The sequence below is a fragment of the Schistocerca cancellata genome, chromosome 2, assembly GCF_023864275.1.
Source record: "Schistocerca cancellata isolate TAMUIC-IGC-003103 chromosome 2, iqSchCanc2.1, whole genome shotgun sequence".
Taxonomy (NCBI): Eukaryota; Metazoa; Arthropoda; class Insecta; order Orthoptera; family Acrididae; genus Schistocerca; species Schistocerca cancellata.
Genome location: NC_064627.1, coordinates 379,697,921 through 379,711,501, shown reverse-complemented (window position 1 = coordinate 379,711,501; position 13,581 = coordinate 379,697,921). Strand labels below are relative to the sequence as shown.

General features: G+C 37.4%; 1 protein-coding gene across 1 annotated transcript in view; it reads left to right on the top strand.

The window, feature by feature from the left end:
• Nucleotides 1-13,581, top strand: part of LOC126161773 (sorting nexin-6) — an 86,955-nt gene that overhangs the window by 25,621 nt on the left and 47,753 nt on the right. Inside the window, 1 exon segment of the mRNA XM_049917842.1 lies at nucleotides 3,593-3,924. Within this exon segment, the coding sequence (XP_049773799.1) occupies nucleotides 3,593-3,924 (332 nt within the window).

Sequence of the window (13,581 nt, the reverse complement as noted above, 5' to 3'; positions counted from 1 at the left end):
AGGTATATGTAGGAGGGAGCAATATACTGCTTGACTCCTCGGTGAAGGTATGTTCTTGAAACTTCAAAAGCTCGTGCCGAGCTATTGAGCATCTCTCTTGCAGAGTCTTCCACTGGAGTTTATCTATCATCTCCGTAACACTTTCGCGATTACTAAATGATCCTGTAACGAAGTGCGCTGCTCTCTGTTGGATCTCTCTCTCTCTCTCTCTCTCTCTCTCTCTCTCTCTCTCTCTCTCTCTCTCTATCAACCCTATCTGGTACGGATCCCACCCTGGTGAGTAGTATTCAAGCAGTGGGCAAACAAGTGTACTGTAACCTACTTCCTTTGTTTTCAGACTGTATTTCCTTTGGATTCTTCCAATGAATCTCTCTGGCATCGGCTTTACTGATGATAAATTTTATATGGGCATTCCATTTTAAATCTCGTATTGCTCAATGAGAGTATAAAGTTGATGAGGGGATCAAAACCTCCTATCCTTTCCCTGTTGGAGCAGAATGGTGTTGCAGTAAAGGAGACCAAGGTAGAACATTACATTCTACATTTAAAACTGTATTCGTATATGAAAATTATACTGAAGACAGTTACCAAGATGGGTGCTCAGCAAGGCAAACTGGAAACTGTATAGACAGATGGTTGTATTTAAATGACACATCATCAACAAATGAATGGAACATGTCACCAGCATGATCCACTATGGTGTCAATGCATATTTCACCATTGTAGATACACTATGTCTTTAACCCTGATGGAGTCACATGTGTTTCCAATACGTTACTAGTCATGCGGGGTGCTTCTAACACCTCAAACAGAAGTGGCTGTAATGATATACTTGTGCAGCATATCATTAATATAAATATATTTGTTGAATAAATGGCTCTTCAGAAAGTTACATTATCGTATTTGAGTGACCATTTTTAGATTAATAAAGTATCAAATTACTGCATTTCAAACACACACAATATTTTCCATTTTCTGAAGAGTTTTTGCAAAATTATTGATTTCTGATTTGTTAGTTCTGCACTACATATTTGCGATTACACATATCACTAAACATTTATTCTCTCAACTCATACAAAAGTTACATGAATTTAGTCACTGTCACTGGCTACAGCAGGTCTATTGCAACACTTTTCACAGACATTCTTTATGTGGTTTAGACACCTAGCTTTCAGACATTGGGTACAGTATGATTTGACTTTAATGTCATTACTCCGAGGACAAACTGCACAGTGCCTGGGCTTAGATATCCTTTGTTCAGAAGGTGCTACATTCTAGTTGTTTTTGATTTCTGCCATTTTTGCAGTTTCTTTCTAACTTGTTTAGACAAGGAGTGAGTGGCTGCTCTCTTGCACAGTATCAGGTTTACTAATACTTTTCCCACTTCATGTAAAAACATTATTCAGAAAATCCTCTCATTGTTGTTACTGGCATGTATGATGAAGGCATTAATGATAACAATGCCAATCATTCGGAAATTGGCCACAGCTTGGTTTTCCTTGAGGCTGAATAAGTAACACACATTTCATCAATTATGTCTACACCTGATTTTGTCTTATTGTAAATTGTTAAAATTTCTGGTTACTTCTCATCTGCAGTGTTAGTGACATCATCATGATGCAAAGATGAACGGGGGGTGACATTATTTTCCTTCCTTTGGCACGTAGGAAACTGTGGTACCATATGAATCCAAAAAGGATGCTTTTTAAATCTCAACCTCTCGTCCAAACTAACTCTGGTAGTAGCTCCCTCTTATTGTTTCCAAGAATTCATGCTACTGTCTTTCTTCTTCAGCTAGAGGGATGGAACAAAACCAGCTGTCAAGTGTCACATTTCTCCCTGCCCCTTCGACAGCCATTGCTATCTCCTTAGGTGAGTTTGACAATGAAAATGGACCCACAGGTTGATTCCCAGTAGATATTTCCAACCCCAAAGTACACCATGTTCTTGCATCGCACAAGATGATTATCTTCCATCTGTATTTTGCTGACTTGCTTGGTATGTACTGATGGAAAGAGAACTTACCTCTAAATGCAACCAGTTGTTCACCCACTGACGTTCTTCAGACACAGTATTATTGTCACAGTTAAACAGAAATAATTGGAACATTTCTGTAACTGCAGTTAGGCAGTCAAACCCTTTGCTGTGGCCTGTCTTGAATGTCATTGAATGTGAAACAGCTTAACAAAAGTGAAAATGCCACAAACTCTTTGTTGCATGAAATATTTCTATTCAAAAGCCATTACCATCCCATAAGTCTTCCAGATTTTGGTGTCCTGCTTGGCAATACGCTGCCAATATCAATAGACCAAGAAGAGACTTGATTTTCTTGTCTTCAGTTGATCTGACATCAGTGTTTCTTGTGAAATTTGATGCAGTGTGCTGTATGTAAATGTTGGTGCATGTTGTAATTGGTCTAATGGTTATGTTATTCATAAGTAGTGAGAAAGAGGTCCATAGCAGTTTTTGCAGCAGCTTCCACACCAGGGTGGTCAATCACAAGACCTAAATACAAAGTTCTGATGTTGTGAGTACGACAGTTTTTCATCCATTTCATAACCCTTTTCATTCCAACAAAGACATCGTTTGTGCTTCATCCGCTGTACTTATTTGTGGTTTGAGGTTGTTCTCATCCTCAGTTTCCTTGTGGCTGTGGTGAGAGAGAACTTCACTGTAGTTTCTTGTTTTACTTTGTAAGGATCCATTTCTGAATTAACCACAGTGACAACAGACAAGCAACTGCAAAGGAATAAAATGTTGCTTTCTCAGTGCACAATGTCATAGTCATTTGGGGTGTTAACACCCCAGGGCTTATTGTTGCATATTTTCTTTTAACTCTGGCTTCTATTGTTGATTCTATTTTTACCCATAGCTTGCATGTAACTTTCTACATAGATACCAAAGAAATTGAAGGTACAGTCCTATCCATTATGTAGTAAACCTTCGATAAGAATGACTGAGGTGTTGTGAACACTCCATGTGACCACTAAAGGATTAATTTACATACATACTGCTGAAGCCTAAGTATTTCGTTTCTTTCTTAGGTTAGATTTGTATCTCCTCTAAAATTTCATTGGATTGTTTCTGTCATTCTCAGTCTTCTAAAGAAAATAGCAGGACAGCTATTATTGTTTCACAATTATTTTTATAATTTTGATATATTAATCGGCTAATAAATCACTTTGCATGCAAAATGCTGTCTTCCTTTGTAAAGACAGTGTAAAAACAATTTGTCTATCCTCCAAATAGAAATTGGAAACTGTAAACATACTGTCAATTAAAACAATTTTCCTCTTATAATTGTATTTAAAAATTCAATTTAATGCCACACTTAATAGGTACACAATAAAAAGAAATGTTGGTGTGCTCATTATTTGTGATAGTTTCTCATGTCTAGCACCTGTAAAATCTTTTTATATAGATGAATATCACTTGTTTTCTACCATTTCATACAATGTCTGTACTTGAGATAGCTATGTCAATAGGATATATATTCAGAGATCTGTTAAACTTTTAAGCTTGATGTGTGTTAATGACACTGTTAATGTGTTTTCATCTACCACTAAACTAAAACTACTTCTTTTCTCTACAGAGAATATCTGGCAACTTTCAAGAAGACTGTAGCAATGCACGAAGTATTTTTGTGTAGACTCGCCAATCATCCAGTCTTTCGTAATGACCACAATTTCCGCGTGTTTCTGGAATATGATCAAGATTTGTGTGTAAGAGGGAAGAACAAAATGGAAGTGCTTGGTGGATTTATGAAATCTTTTTCAAAGACAACAGATGAGTTGTTACTCACTGCAACTGGGGTAAAGGACGCAAGTGAATTCTTTGAGCAAGAGAAAAACTTTCTGATAGATTACTACACCCATTTAAAAGATGCCACAGCAAAAGCTGATAGGATGACAAAACGTCACAAAGGTTTGTACATAGTAAAACTACTAGTCATGTTTTTACACAACCTTGTTTTACTACTTTTTGCTTCTAATTTAAGAAAATAGTGCCAGAATGTGCTAGGGTAATATATCTCCATATATCAGCATTGTGTCATTCCAATTATCTGTTTGAAAGTAAAAATTAGCAAATTATATCCCACCTAATCAATGTTTGCCATGCAGAAAGGGCGTCGCCTTGCATGTTAAACTTTGGATGGAGAGATGGGAGTGTTCGAAATGGGCTGGAAAAAAAAAGAGAGAGAGAGAGAGAGAGAGAGAGAGAGAGAGAGAGAGAGAGAGAGAGAGAGGGGGGGGGGGGGGGGTGGGTGGGGGGGAGGGAGAGAGAGAAGACGACATATGAAATTACCTATTTGTCATTATCATCCTTATTGGAAAAAGTAAAAGAGTCAGAAATGAAAACAGTTACCATACTGCTTGCTCAAGCCATTATTACTATGTACCATTTTTGTTCCTGGGACGTGTTTCATTTGATTTGTACTTACTGAAAATAAGGTGGCATGTGTAAAAATTCTTCTGAATTGATTTCATCTATATGAAATATCATTGGCAATGTTGGCCCAATCTGTGTCATTGCTTTGGCTTCCAGAATGCCATGAAACTTAAGTTACACATGGGTGTCTGAGAACGTTTAATACAAACATATTAGACTGACTGCTTGTAGTGTATGGTTCATTTTGTTTCCACTAACAAAGACAACAATCAACAAATTAACTAATTATGTGAAGTACATGTCGGGTTAGGGTTCATATTTTTGTGTTAAAAGCTGGTTTGACTTTCCTCGCTTCATATGAATTGCTACGTAAAATTTGACTACTATTGTGTGCTGGTAGTTACTTTAAAAGGGAAGGCTATATTTCATATAGATTCTGTACTTGTAACTGTCTGGTGTATTGCCCTAGGTTCTGAGGCTGTGCAGTTCCATATACTCTTCACACTTTCTTTGCTTTCAAGGCAATATGTTGAACTTGTCACTTGTAAATAATCTAAAAATAACTTACCTCTCCCTCAAGAAATAAGAATTGTTTCACCCATAATGGACTTTCAAAAACTTTTCAACAGTGTCACATTCAGTGAGTGGTCTAGACACTTAATGACATGGGTATCTGAGTATTGTCCATAGTCAGGTAACATGGAGGAAGCGAACTGAATATTTTAAATGAGATATGGAATTGATCAGGAAACATAGAAGAAATAGGGAAGATTTTAATAACTACAATTTAATGTTTGTCTGAGCAAAATTGAATAAGTGACCTGAGTGAAAGTACACTTACTGATTGTCCAAAAATTCCCTGTAGGGAGGTATGTGGATAAGTGTGAATGCAAGCAAAGCCAGCGTGAATACTAAAAGTACATGCCCTGGGCCTGACCTGCAGATGTTCTCCTGGATGGCTATCTAAACGGAACACACTTCTTGATATCGCTGCCTTGCCTTTATACTGTGGGGTAGGCCACATTCTCTCTTCCACAGTGGTGCTTCCAGCAACTGCCCTGCCAACACACTGCCACTCCTCATGGTTCTCCACGTGAGTGAATGTGACTCCTTGTGGGTCTATGCAACATTTCCTGCTAACACCCAAACCAGTACCCTTCCTGTGAAGTCTTGTTTGTACTTTCCAGAAGACTTGTTTGTTCTGTTGTCTTTCAGGCATTGCATTTTTAAAGATGTGACAATAGTACATAACACATGAACATTTATTCCTTATAACCATCACAAAAATATTGGTTGTTGGTAGTGTTCCAGGCATATCTCCTGCGTAATAATATTAAACTGCAGATTGAATCAGACAGAACGCATTTCAGCTGCATGGGTCTATTTGATTCCCAATGTGAGGGTGTTCAGTCCTGGAAGAAAGTGCATCTTCTTGCGGTAATAAAAATTATTTAGGTTCAATGGTCACTCTAGATTATTAGAATAAAGCTACTACCACTATTTTAGTAGAACAATACTTAATCAGCCGTTTGACATAAATTGGTGGATAAAGACCTCATCTGAACTTTTCAGTGAATTGCTGTTTTCAGTGATAAACATCCATGCTACTTTTGCATGTTTTGTGACTTGATTTATCCACTTAACATTAGGTTGTTGACTCTCTCACATTTTGGAATCCAGCAAAGAACTTAATATGACCATATATCATTGATCTCCATGGCTACATGTATCGCCCTCTTACATTTTATTTTTGTTAGTCATAATTATGCTTTTCAATCTAGTCTGTTCCCTGTCTGCTTTCTGTCCTAGTGATTCTCAATGTGCATCTTTCTATTAGTCATTGATCAAAACTAAATTTTAGAATGGGTATCACATTTAAAGTCAGTGTCTCACTGGTCTGTTAAAACTGGTAACACACACTGATATTACAGTTTCAATTTGACATACAGAAAGCTTCATTTGAAACCTCTGTTTAGTTCATTAAGAGCACATTGTTATTTTTACTCCTTTGTTTTGCTGTCCATTGAATGCTGGTCATCACTTATCCTTTATAAAGTTCTAACACCAATTATCATGATTTGGGTGGCCAACAAGCAAGTCTTGGGTTTTAAGAAAAATTTGTTTTGGAGGTGTTCAGGTATAAGAAGTATAGCCCAATCAGGATGGCAGAGGAATGCATCTGAAGGGTGGGCTTCAAAATAAGAGTGAAATGAAACTCCAACTATATTCTGAAATAACAAGGTTAAATAAGGGTTCAGCCAGTCTGGGTGATAGTTGAATAACTGCATAGGAATAGGAAGAGTGAGAGGTGGTGGTTCATGTTAGTTGAGGAGAGTAGATATGGGGGGCAGACAGCAAGAATCCATCTCTTGATCTGAAAACTGGTATCTGAGTGAATACTGTCCTCTGCTCTCAAAGGCACCACAGCAACCACCATGCGACACCAGTTTTACATCTCCTACTGGTTAGATGGTTTATTCAGTGAAGTACAGTAAGTGGTGGTGTGATTATGATGCCAAAGTTCTTCCAGGCATGTAGGCATCGTGAAGTATTAATGAATTACTCTGAATAACATACTGGTTAGGCATCCTGTGCAAAAGAATAGTTTCATTTCTGGAATATAAACCAACATCCAATTTCTTGGAATGGACAAAGACAACACGTTAATAATAGATACGAATAAAACAGAGTTGACAGTATTTTGGGGATATCCTTGGGCTAGTATTTATTGTTAATAAGAACCCCTAAGAATTTTAATTCTGTTTCCCTCAGCTTACAGGTTTGAAAGTAGACTTCAGATTACTGCAATAGTAACACCACCAGCTAGGAACAGAATGATCTTACAGCATAAATTGCAATGTGTATTGGAGGTCACCAAACTAAATACAAAAACAGTGTTATTAGAAATAAGCAGAACCAATGTTCGAATATTACCTAAGTATGAATTACTGTTTGTCACTTTAAAAATCTGAGTGCCTTTTCTTTCCAGTCCAGAGTCTGTTTAGATATCCAACTTCGCTAGTGTTGTGGTGTGATATTTTATTTCAAATAAAAATCATTAGTTACGGCGGCTGAAAACTTGTGGTATATATGTCACCCTTGTATTGCAAGTGGCCTTCTCAGAGGGTGGACTAGTGGACAGAGGTTCAGGATGCACTCCTGCCCTTGGGGATGGGAAACTGCCCTTAAGAAGTGGAAGAATTAGCAATGACAAATAGCATGAGGATGCAGATGACAATGAAAAATCTTTAGTAAGTGACATAGCATGTGTCCACAGGAGTTTTGACCTGCAGGTGAGTGTAAAGATTCTCTCTCCATTGGCAACAGATTACGGATAAATCCCCCTTTCAAATCTCAGGGAGGGGCTACCAAGGGACTAACAATTGTTGAGGTACACATTCCAACATCACAAGCAGGAGATAGTGTAGAGAAAATTTGAGCACATTTAATGGGTCATTTGGTATGTTAAGGCAGATGAAGATTTAATAACTATGGAGGATTGGAATGCTGTTGTAGAGTAGGAAATAGCAGGTAGTTACAGTAAGATATGGGCATGGTATTAGGAATGAGAGAGAAGAGTCTAATGTAGTTTTGCAATAAATTTCAGCTGGTAATAGCGAATACAGTGTTCGAAAATCAAAGGAAGTGGTATACTTGGAAATGGCCTAAAGATATGAAGAGTCTGGCTAAAGTATAGATCAGGGCCAGGGGCAGTCATGGTGGTGCTCGTAGGTTGGGAACGTGTCAGTTTTGCATAGCCAGTGGAATGATTCTTTGACATAAGCAGTGGTATGCCAGAAGAGAGACAATGTATTTGTATTGCCAGTATTGAAATTATTGTCTTGTTTGCTGTTTTTCGGTCTATTAATGAGTTCTGAGAAAACTAGGTAGTGATTATGGCAGCAATTGCTATAAAGTGGACTGACAGTGCATGTCTCATGGATTAAATGAAGACATGAAAATGAATCAAGTGTGGTGTTGAAATGAATACACAGTTGATCTGCCTGAGTGTACTGAGTAAGTGGATAAATGTTTCCTAATTAAATCATGGGAGAAGGCAGGTGGATCAATGTTTATTCACAATATTCAGATATTTGCTATATTAATAAACATTTGTCCACCCTACTTCCTCCTGTGATTTAATAAAAAAAATTGATCAATTTACCCAGCATTCTTGCACAGATCAACTGCGTAGTAACCCAGAGCAGGGAAATATTTCACTGCTTTTTCAAATATATCAAGGGTTGCGATGCTGTCCTTGGTTTGCAGATATTACCACAGTTTAAACAGCTATAACTCAAACAATGAGCAGTTAAATTTAGAATCAAGATTTCCAGCAGTGTTTCACTCTTTCTTTCAAATGGGTTATTTTAAAAAAATATCACTTGTCTGCTGCTCTCCAATTGCTGTGCAACAGAAATGGCCGACACACCTTCTTTTGTTCCTGTACCTCACAGCAAGTGCTGACAACATTCTTGCATGAAATATGTAAGTACACCACTGATCCTGTTCTAGACTTTTGCTGAAGATTCCAGGTGGAAGGGTGAAATATATGCGGATCATGACTTGTAATGCGTCCCACGAAGAGACATTGTCCTTGGAGGAAAGTGCATTATTCATGCAAAAGGCAGTAATGATCCTTCAGAGCAAAAAAGTCTAGTAAACATGGAATTGAAAATGCGTACCTTAACAATTCTGAGCACTTGTTCATCTTTGCTCCTGTGGAACACATCTCTTCTATTGAACAAATACTCATAGCTCTTACGGTCTGCATTTTGGAACCAATGTTTACTGGACTTTTTTGCTTAGAATGACCATTCCTGTTATATTCTTGAACATTGCCCTTCCCTCCCGAGACACCTTGTATACTGTGATCACAATTTAATAACAATGAAGAGTAGGCTGAAAAGAATAGCTGGGAATGATCAATGTGGAAAGAAGTGGGATACTGAAGTATTGAGAAATGATGTTTGTTTGAAATCCTCAGACTCTTATACAAAAGTACCTGGCTATAACAACATTCAAAATGCCATAAATGAGTATCATTGCAATAGAGATTCCTATTTTCAGTCTATTGTGATGGCAAATGGAAAAAACAAATACATTTAGCCTTGTTTTATATCATATAAAAAATAGTCACTTTGCAGCTTACATGAATACAGTATAACAGCAGTATGTTGAGTACTCACTTAGCAGTGGAGTAATAAGTCATTTTACTTGGATATCTATTTTGCCAATACAATCTTTCTAAATTATGTTCTGTGTTCATTATTTCATTTGCAATTTCACTGCTCCCTTCCCTAGCTTCGTAGAACATGTTCGCAATTCTAATGGTTTCTGAAGCATCACTCAAAGTAGGGATAGGCACTCTTTCTTTCTTTCTTTCTTTCTTTCTTTCTTTCTTCCTTCCTCCCTCCTACTCCTCCTCCTCTTCATCTTCCTCGCTCACATCATGGTCACTGTGGGCCTGATTCTTCACTTCATTTGCTATTTCATCTTCAGTTTACACTTTGGTTGTAATGAGGTCATCTGTTGTTGCATACATTTCATAGTCACACTGACTGATAATATCACAGTTGATTTCTGGCAGTGATGCGATAGCAGCAGATAATCAGTCTCATTGAACATGTCTTCAGTTTCAGTAGCATCTATTCCTTAAGTTGTGATTTGCGCACAACAGAAACAATTCTTGACACTTTGAGAATAATTCTGCTTTTTCTCAATGCGTTGTATTATTTTCAATAATATAAGCTTACAGTAGTGCATTTCAGGCTCATAATTATTCCTTATTCCATGGGCTGCAATAAACTTGTTGTATTTACAGGAAGAAAACAAGCTTAATATTCTTCATATAAGAGAATGTAGGATGTGACGGACAGATCTCAGCAAGAACCAGTGTCTTCTAACTTCAAAGCTCAGCTACTGATCCCATTGTCTTATTTCAGTTTCAAAGAGTTTGGAGGTCGCCCAGGACTTTTTATTAGCATTGTAGTGCACTGGAAGATTTTTAGATGCTTAAAACACCTAGAATTTTTTAATTTGCCTATAATGAGCAATTTTTTCTTCTCAGTTCCGTCTGTGTTAGGACAAACCAGAACTGTTGTTCGTTCTGTATATAACTTCCCTCCATGTCTCACCCTTGAATTTCTGAGTTCTATTAGGTGTCAATTTAAAGAAAATGCCAGTCTCATTTGAATTAAAGGTGTCACAATTGTGAATCCTTAACGAATTGTAGGCCGCTTAGTAGTGAGTCATTGTTGGATTGTTTCAGTATTCAGTGTTAGCTTCACTGAACCCTTTGCCACAAGTAATGCAATGATGTTGCTTGAATCTGTCAGTCCAGCTAGTGCTGCATACAAATTGCTCATTTTTTATTTTCTTAGCAAATTCTTCTGTTTTCACCATAATGAGAGTCTGCTAGTAAGTACATTAATGCTTCTGTTGCTTCAACCACTTATGTCATACGTCACTCCGTGCAGCTTTTTGTAACTGCTTAATTTAGATTCAGTTTTTTCAAATGAAGTAAGCTTTAACCTCGTTCTCCAAATTGTTTGGACTGTGGCATTTACAAGACCAAATCCATTACACACATCAACCTTTTTAGCTCCATTCTCGATTCCATGAATCACTTTCAATTTTTCTTCCACCATGAAAACTTTTCTTTCACTGGCCATGTGGTTCTAGAGCATGTGCACTTCGTAACAGATTGTTATGGAAACAGACATCATGTGTACTGTTTGACGAGTTCTGTGATTTCTACCACCACTGTAGTATGAATGTGATATGGCAACAGTGAGAGGAGAATTCCATAGTACACCTGCTGTTGACAGAAGGGCATAGAGAAGAAAATGCCACGGTACCATATTATAACAGATTTCCTTCTACAGCACACTGATTCTTGGAAAATCTTGTTGCCAACCAAGGCTGAAAATGTTACACCCATTTGTCATATTAAGGGAGAATGAGAAGTGTGTTTCTTCCGAGTAACATGGCCATACTACAGAAATCTTGACATTACAGCTGACCTGTCGTAGTAATTGATGTCATTATAAGAAAATTAAACTATATATTGTGATAGTTAATACCACAGAAAGCAGTTCAGTTGATGAGGAATACACACCTGTGAAAAGGCAAGCACAGAAGTCGGACAGCCAAATATAGGTGCAAGCAAGGTAAAAGCAAAGAAACCTTTGGTAATGGAAAAAAGATTCAGTTGATAGATGAACAAAGGATACAAAAATTGTCAGGGAAGGACAGGAATACATCTGTTTCAATTCCTTAGGAATGAAAGAAATAGTAAGTGGTGGCAAATGAAAGCAAAATGGCTGCAAATGAGATGTGGAGAAAATGGAAAAGAAATAATCAGTAGGATGAATTCAGCATATAGAAAAGTTAAAAACAACTTCCATTGAAATTAAAAGCTAAGGTGTCAACATTAAGAATGCAAGAGGAATTCCACAGTTACATGTGGAGGATGTAGCAGATGTGGAAAGAGTACATTGAAGCCTCTACAAGGGGAGAAATGGTCTGATGTAATAGAAGAAGAAATGGGAGATAACATGGAAAACACAGGTGTTATCCAGTATTAGTCGGTGAACAGGGCTTGAGAAGACTTCTCATCAAATAAGGTAGAAGGAATAGATAGATAATATTCCTTTAGAATTTCTTAAATCATTGGGGGAAATAACAAAGGAAATATTATTAAGTTGATATGTAGGATCTGAGTTCGGAGGTATACTATCAGACTCCAGGAAAAATATCATCCAAACAATACTGAAGACAGCAAGAGCAGATAGTGGGAACACTATCATAAATCCAGCTCAACAATTTGTGCATCGAAATTGCTAGGTAGAGTAATTGAAGAATTGAAAAGACAATAGAGCATCTGTTAGGTGGGTATCAGTTTAGCACTCAAAGGCACCAGAGAGGCAGTTATCATGTGCTTGATAAAGGAAGCAAGACTTGGAAAAACTGACACATCTGTAGGATTTGTCAACTTAGAAAAAGTGTTTGACAACATAAAATTGTGCAAGATATTCCAAATTCTCTGGAAAATAGTTGTAACCTGCAGGGAAAGATTGATAATCCAGCGTATGTACAAGAGTGTGAGCAATGGGAGTGGAGACAAGGAACTAAGTGCTCAGCTTAAAAAAGTGTGTAGGACAGAAATGCAGTCTTTTGACCCTACTGTTCAATGTATGCACCCAAGAAGCAATGACTGAAATAAATCAAAGGTTCAAGAGTTGGGATTAAAATTCAGGATGAAGAAATATTGATATTTACTGGGGGGGGGATTGCAAAATCTGTTGAATGTATTGAACTGTCTAATGAGCACATACTAGGGATTGAAAATAAACTGAAGACAAACAAAGCTAATAAGGAGTAGCAGAGACGAGACTAGTGACAAGTTAGCATAAAAACTGACAACCACGTAGTTGATGAAATGAAGGAAATTTGCTATCTCGGAAACAAAATAACAAGAGATGGAGCAAGGAGGACACTGAAAGCTATCCAGCGTAGGCAAAAAAGGAGTTGTTTACCAGCAGAAATCTGCTAACATCAAACACTAGCTGTCTTTGAGGAAGAAATTTCCAAAATGTGTGTTTAAAGCACATAATTATACGGAAGTTAATTGACTGTGGGAAAACTGGAAAAGAAGAAAATTGAAGCATTTGAGATTCAGTGCTGCTGTAGAATGTGGAAAATTGGATGAACTGATCAGAAATGCAGAGTTTCTCTGCACAACTGGCAAGGAAAGGAACAGAAGGAGAACACTGAAAAAAGGGATTCATGTCTAAGTACATCAGGGAATAACTTCTGTTCTACTGCCGGGTGCTATAGAGGGTAAAAATTGTAGGGGAAAACAGGGATAAGAATATAACAAATAATTGCAAGTGCTATTCAGATATAGTTTCGTACAGAAGAGGGAGTTGTCATAGGCTCCATCAAGCCAGTCGAAAGATTATCCACTCAAACCAAATGAATGAAGGGTAGTGGTCCCAGGAAGGCTGGTGACCATTTGCTTAAAAGATCTCGTGGTCCTTGTATATTAGTATATCATCTGCATTCTATATTGGTGCAGCTTTACCCAACTAATATAAAATAGAGTATTGAGAGAAATAGGATGAATATAATGCACTTCGGCTATTCATTCAATTGTCTCAATTTGAAATAGTAGTATTGACTTTACAA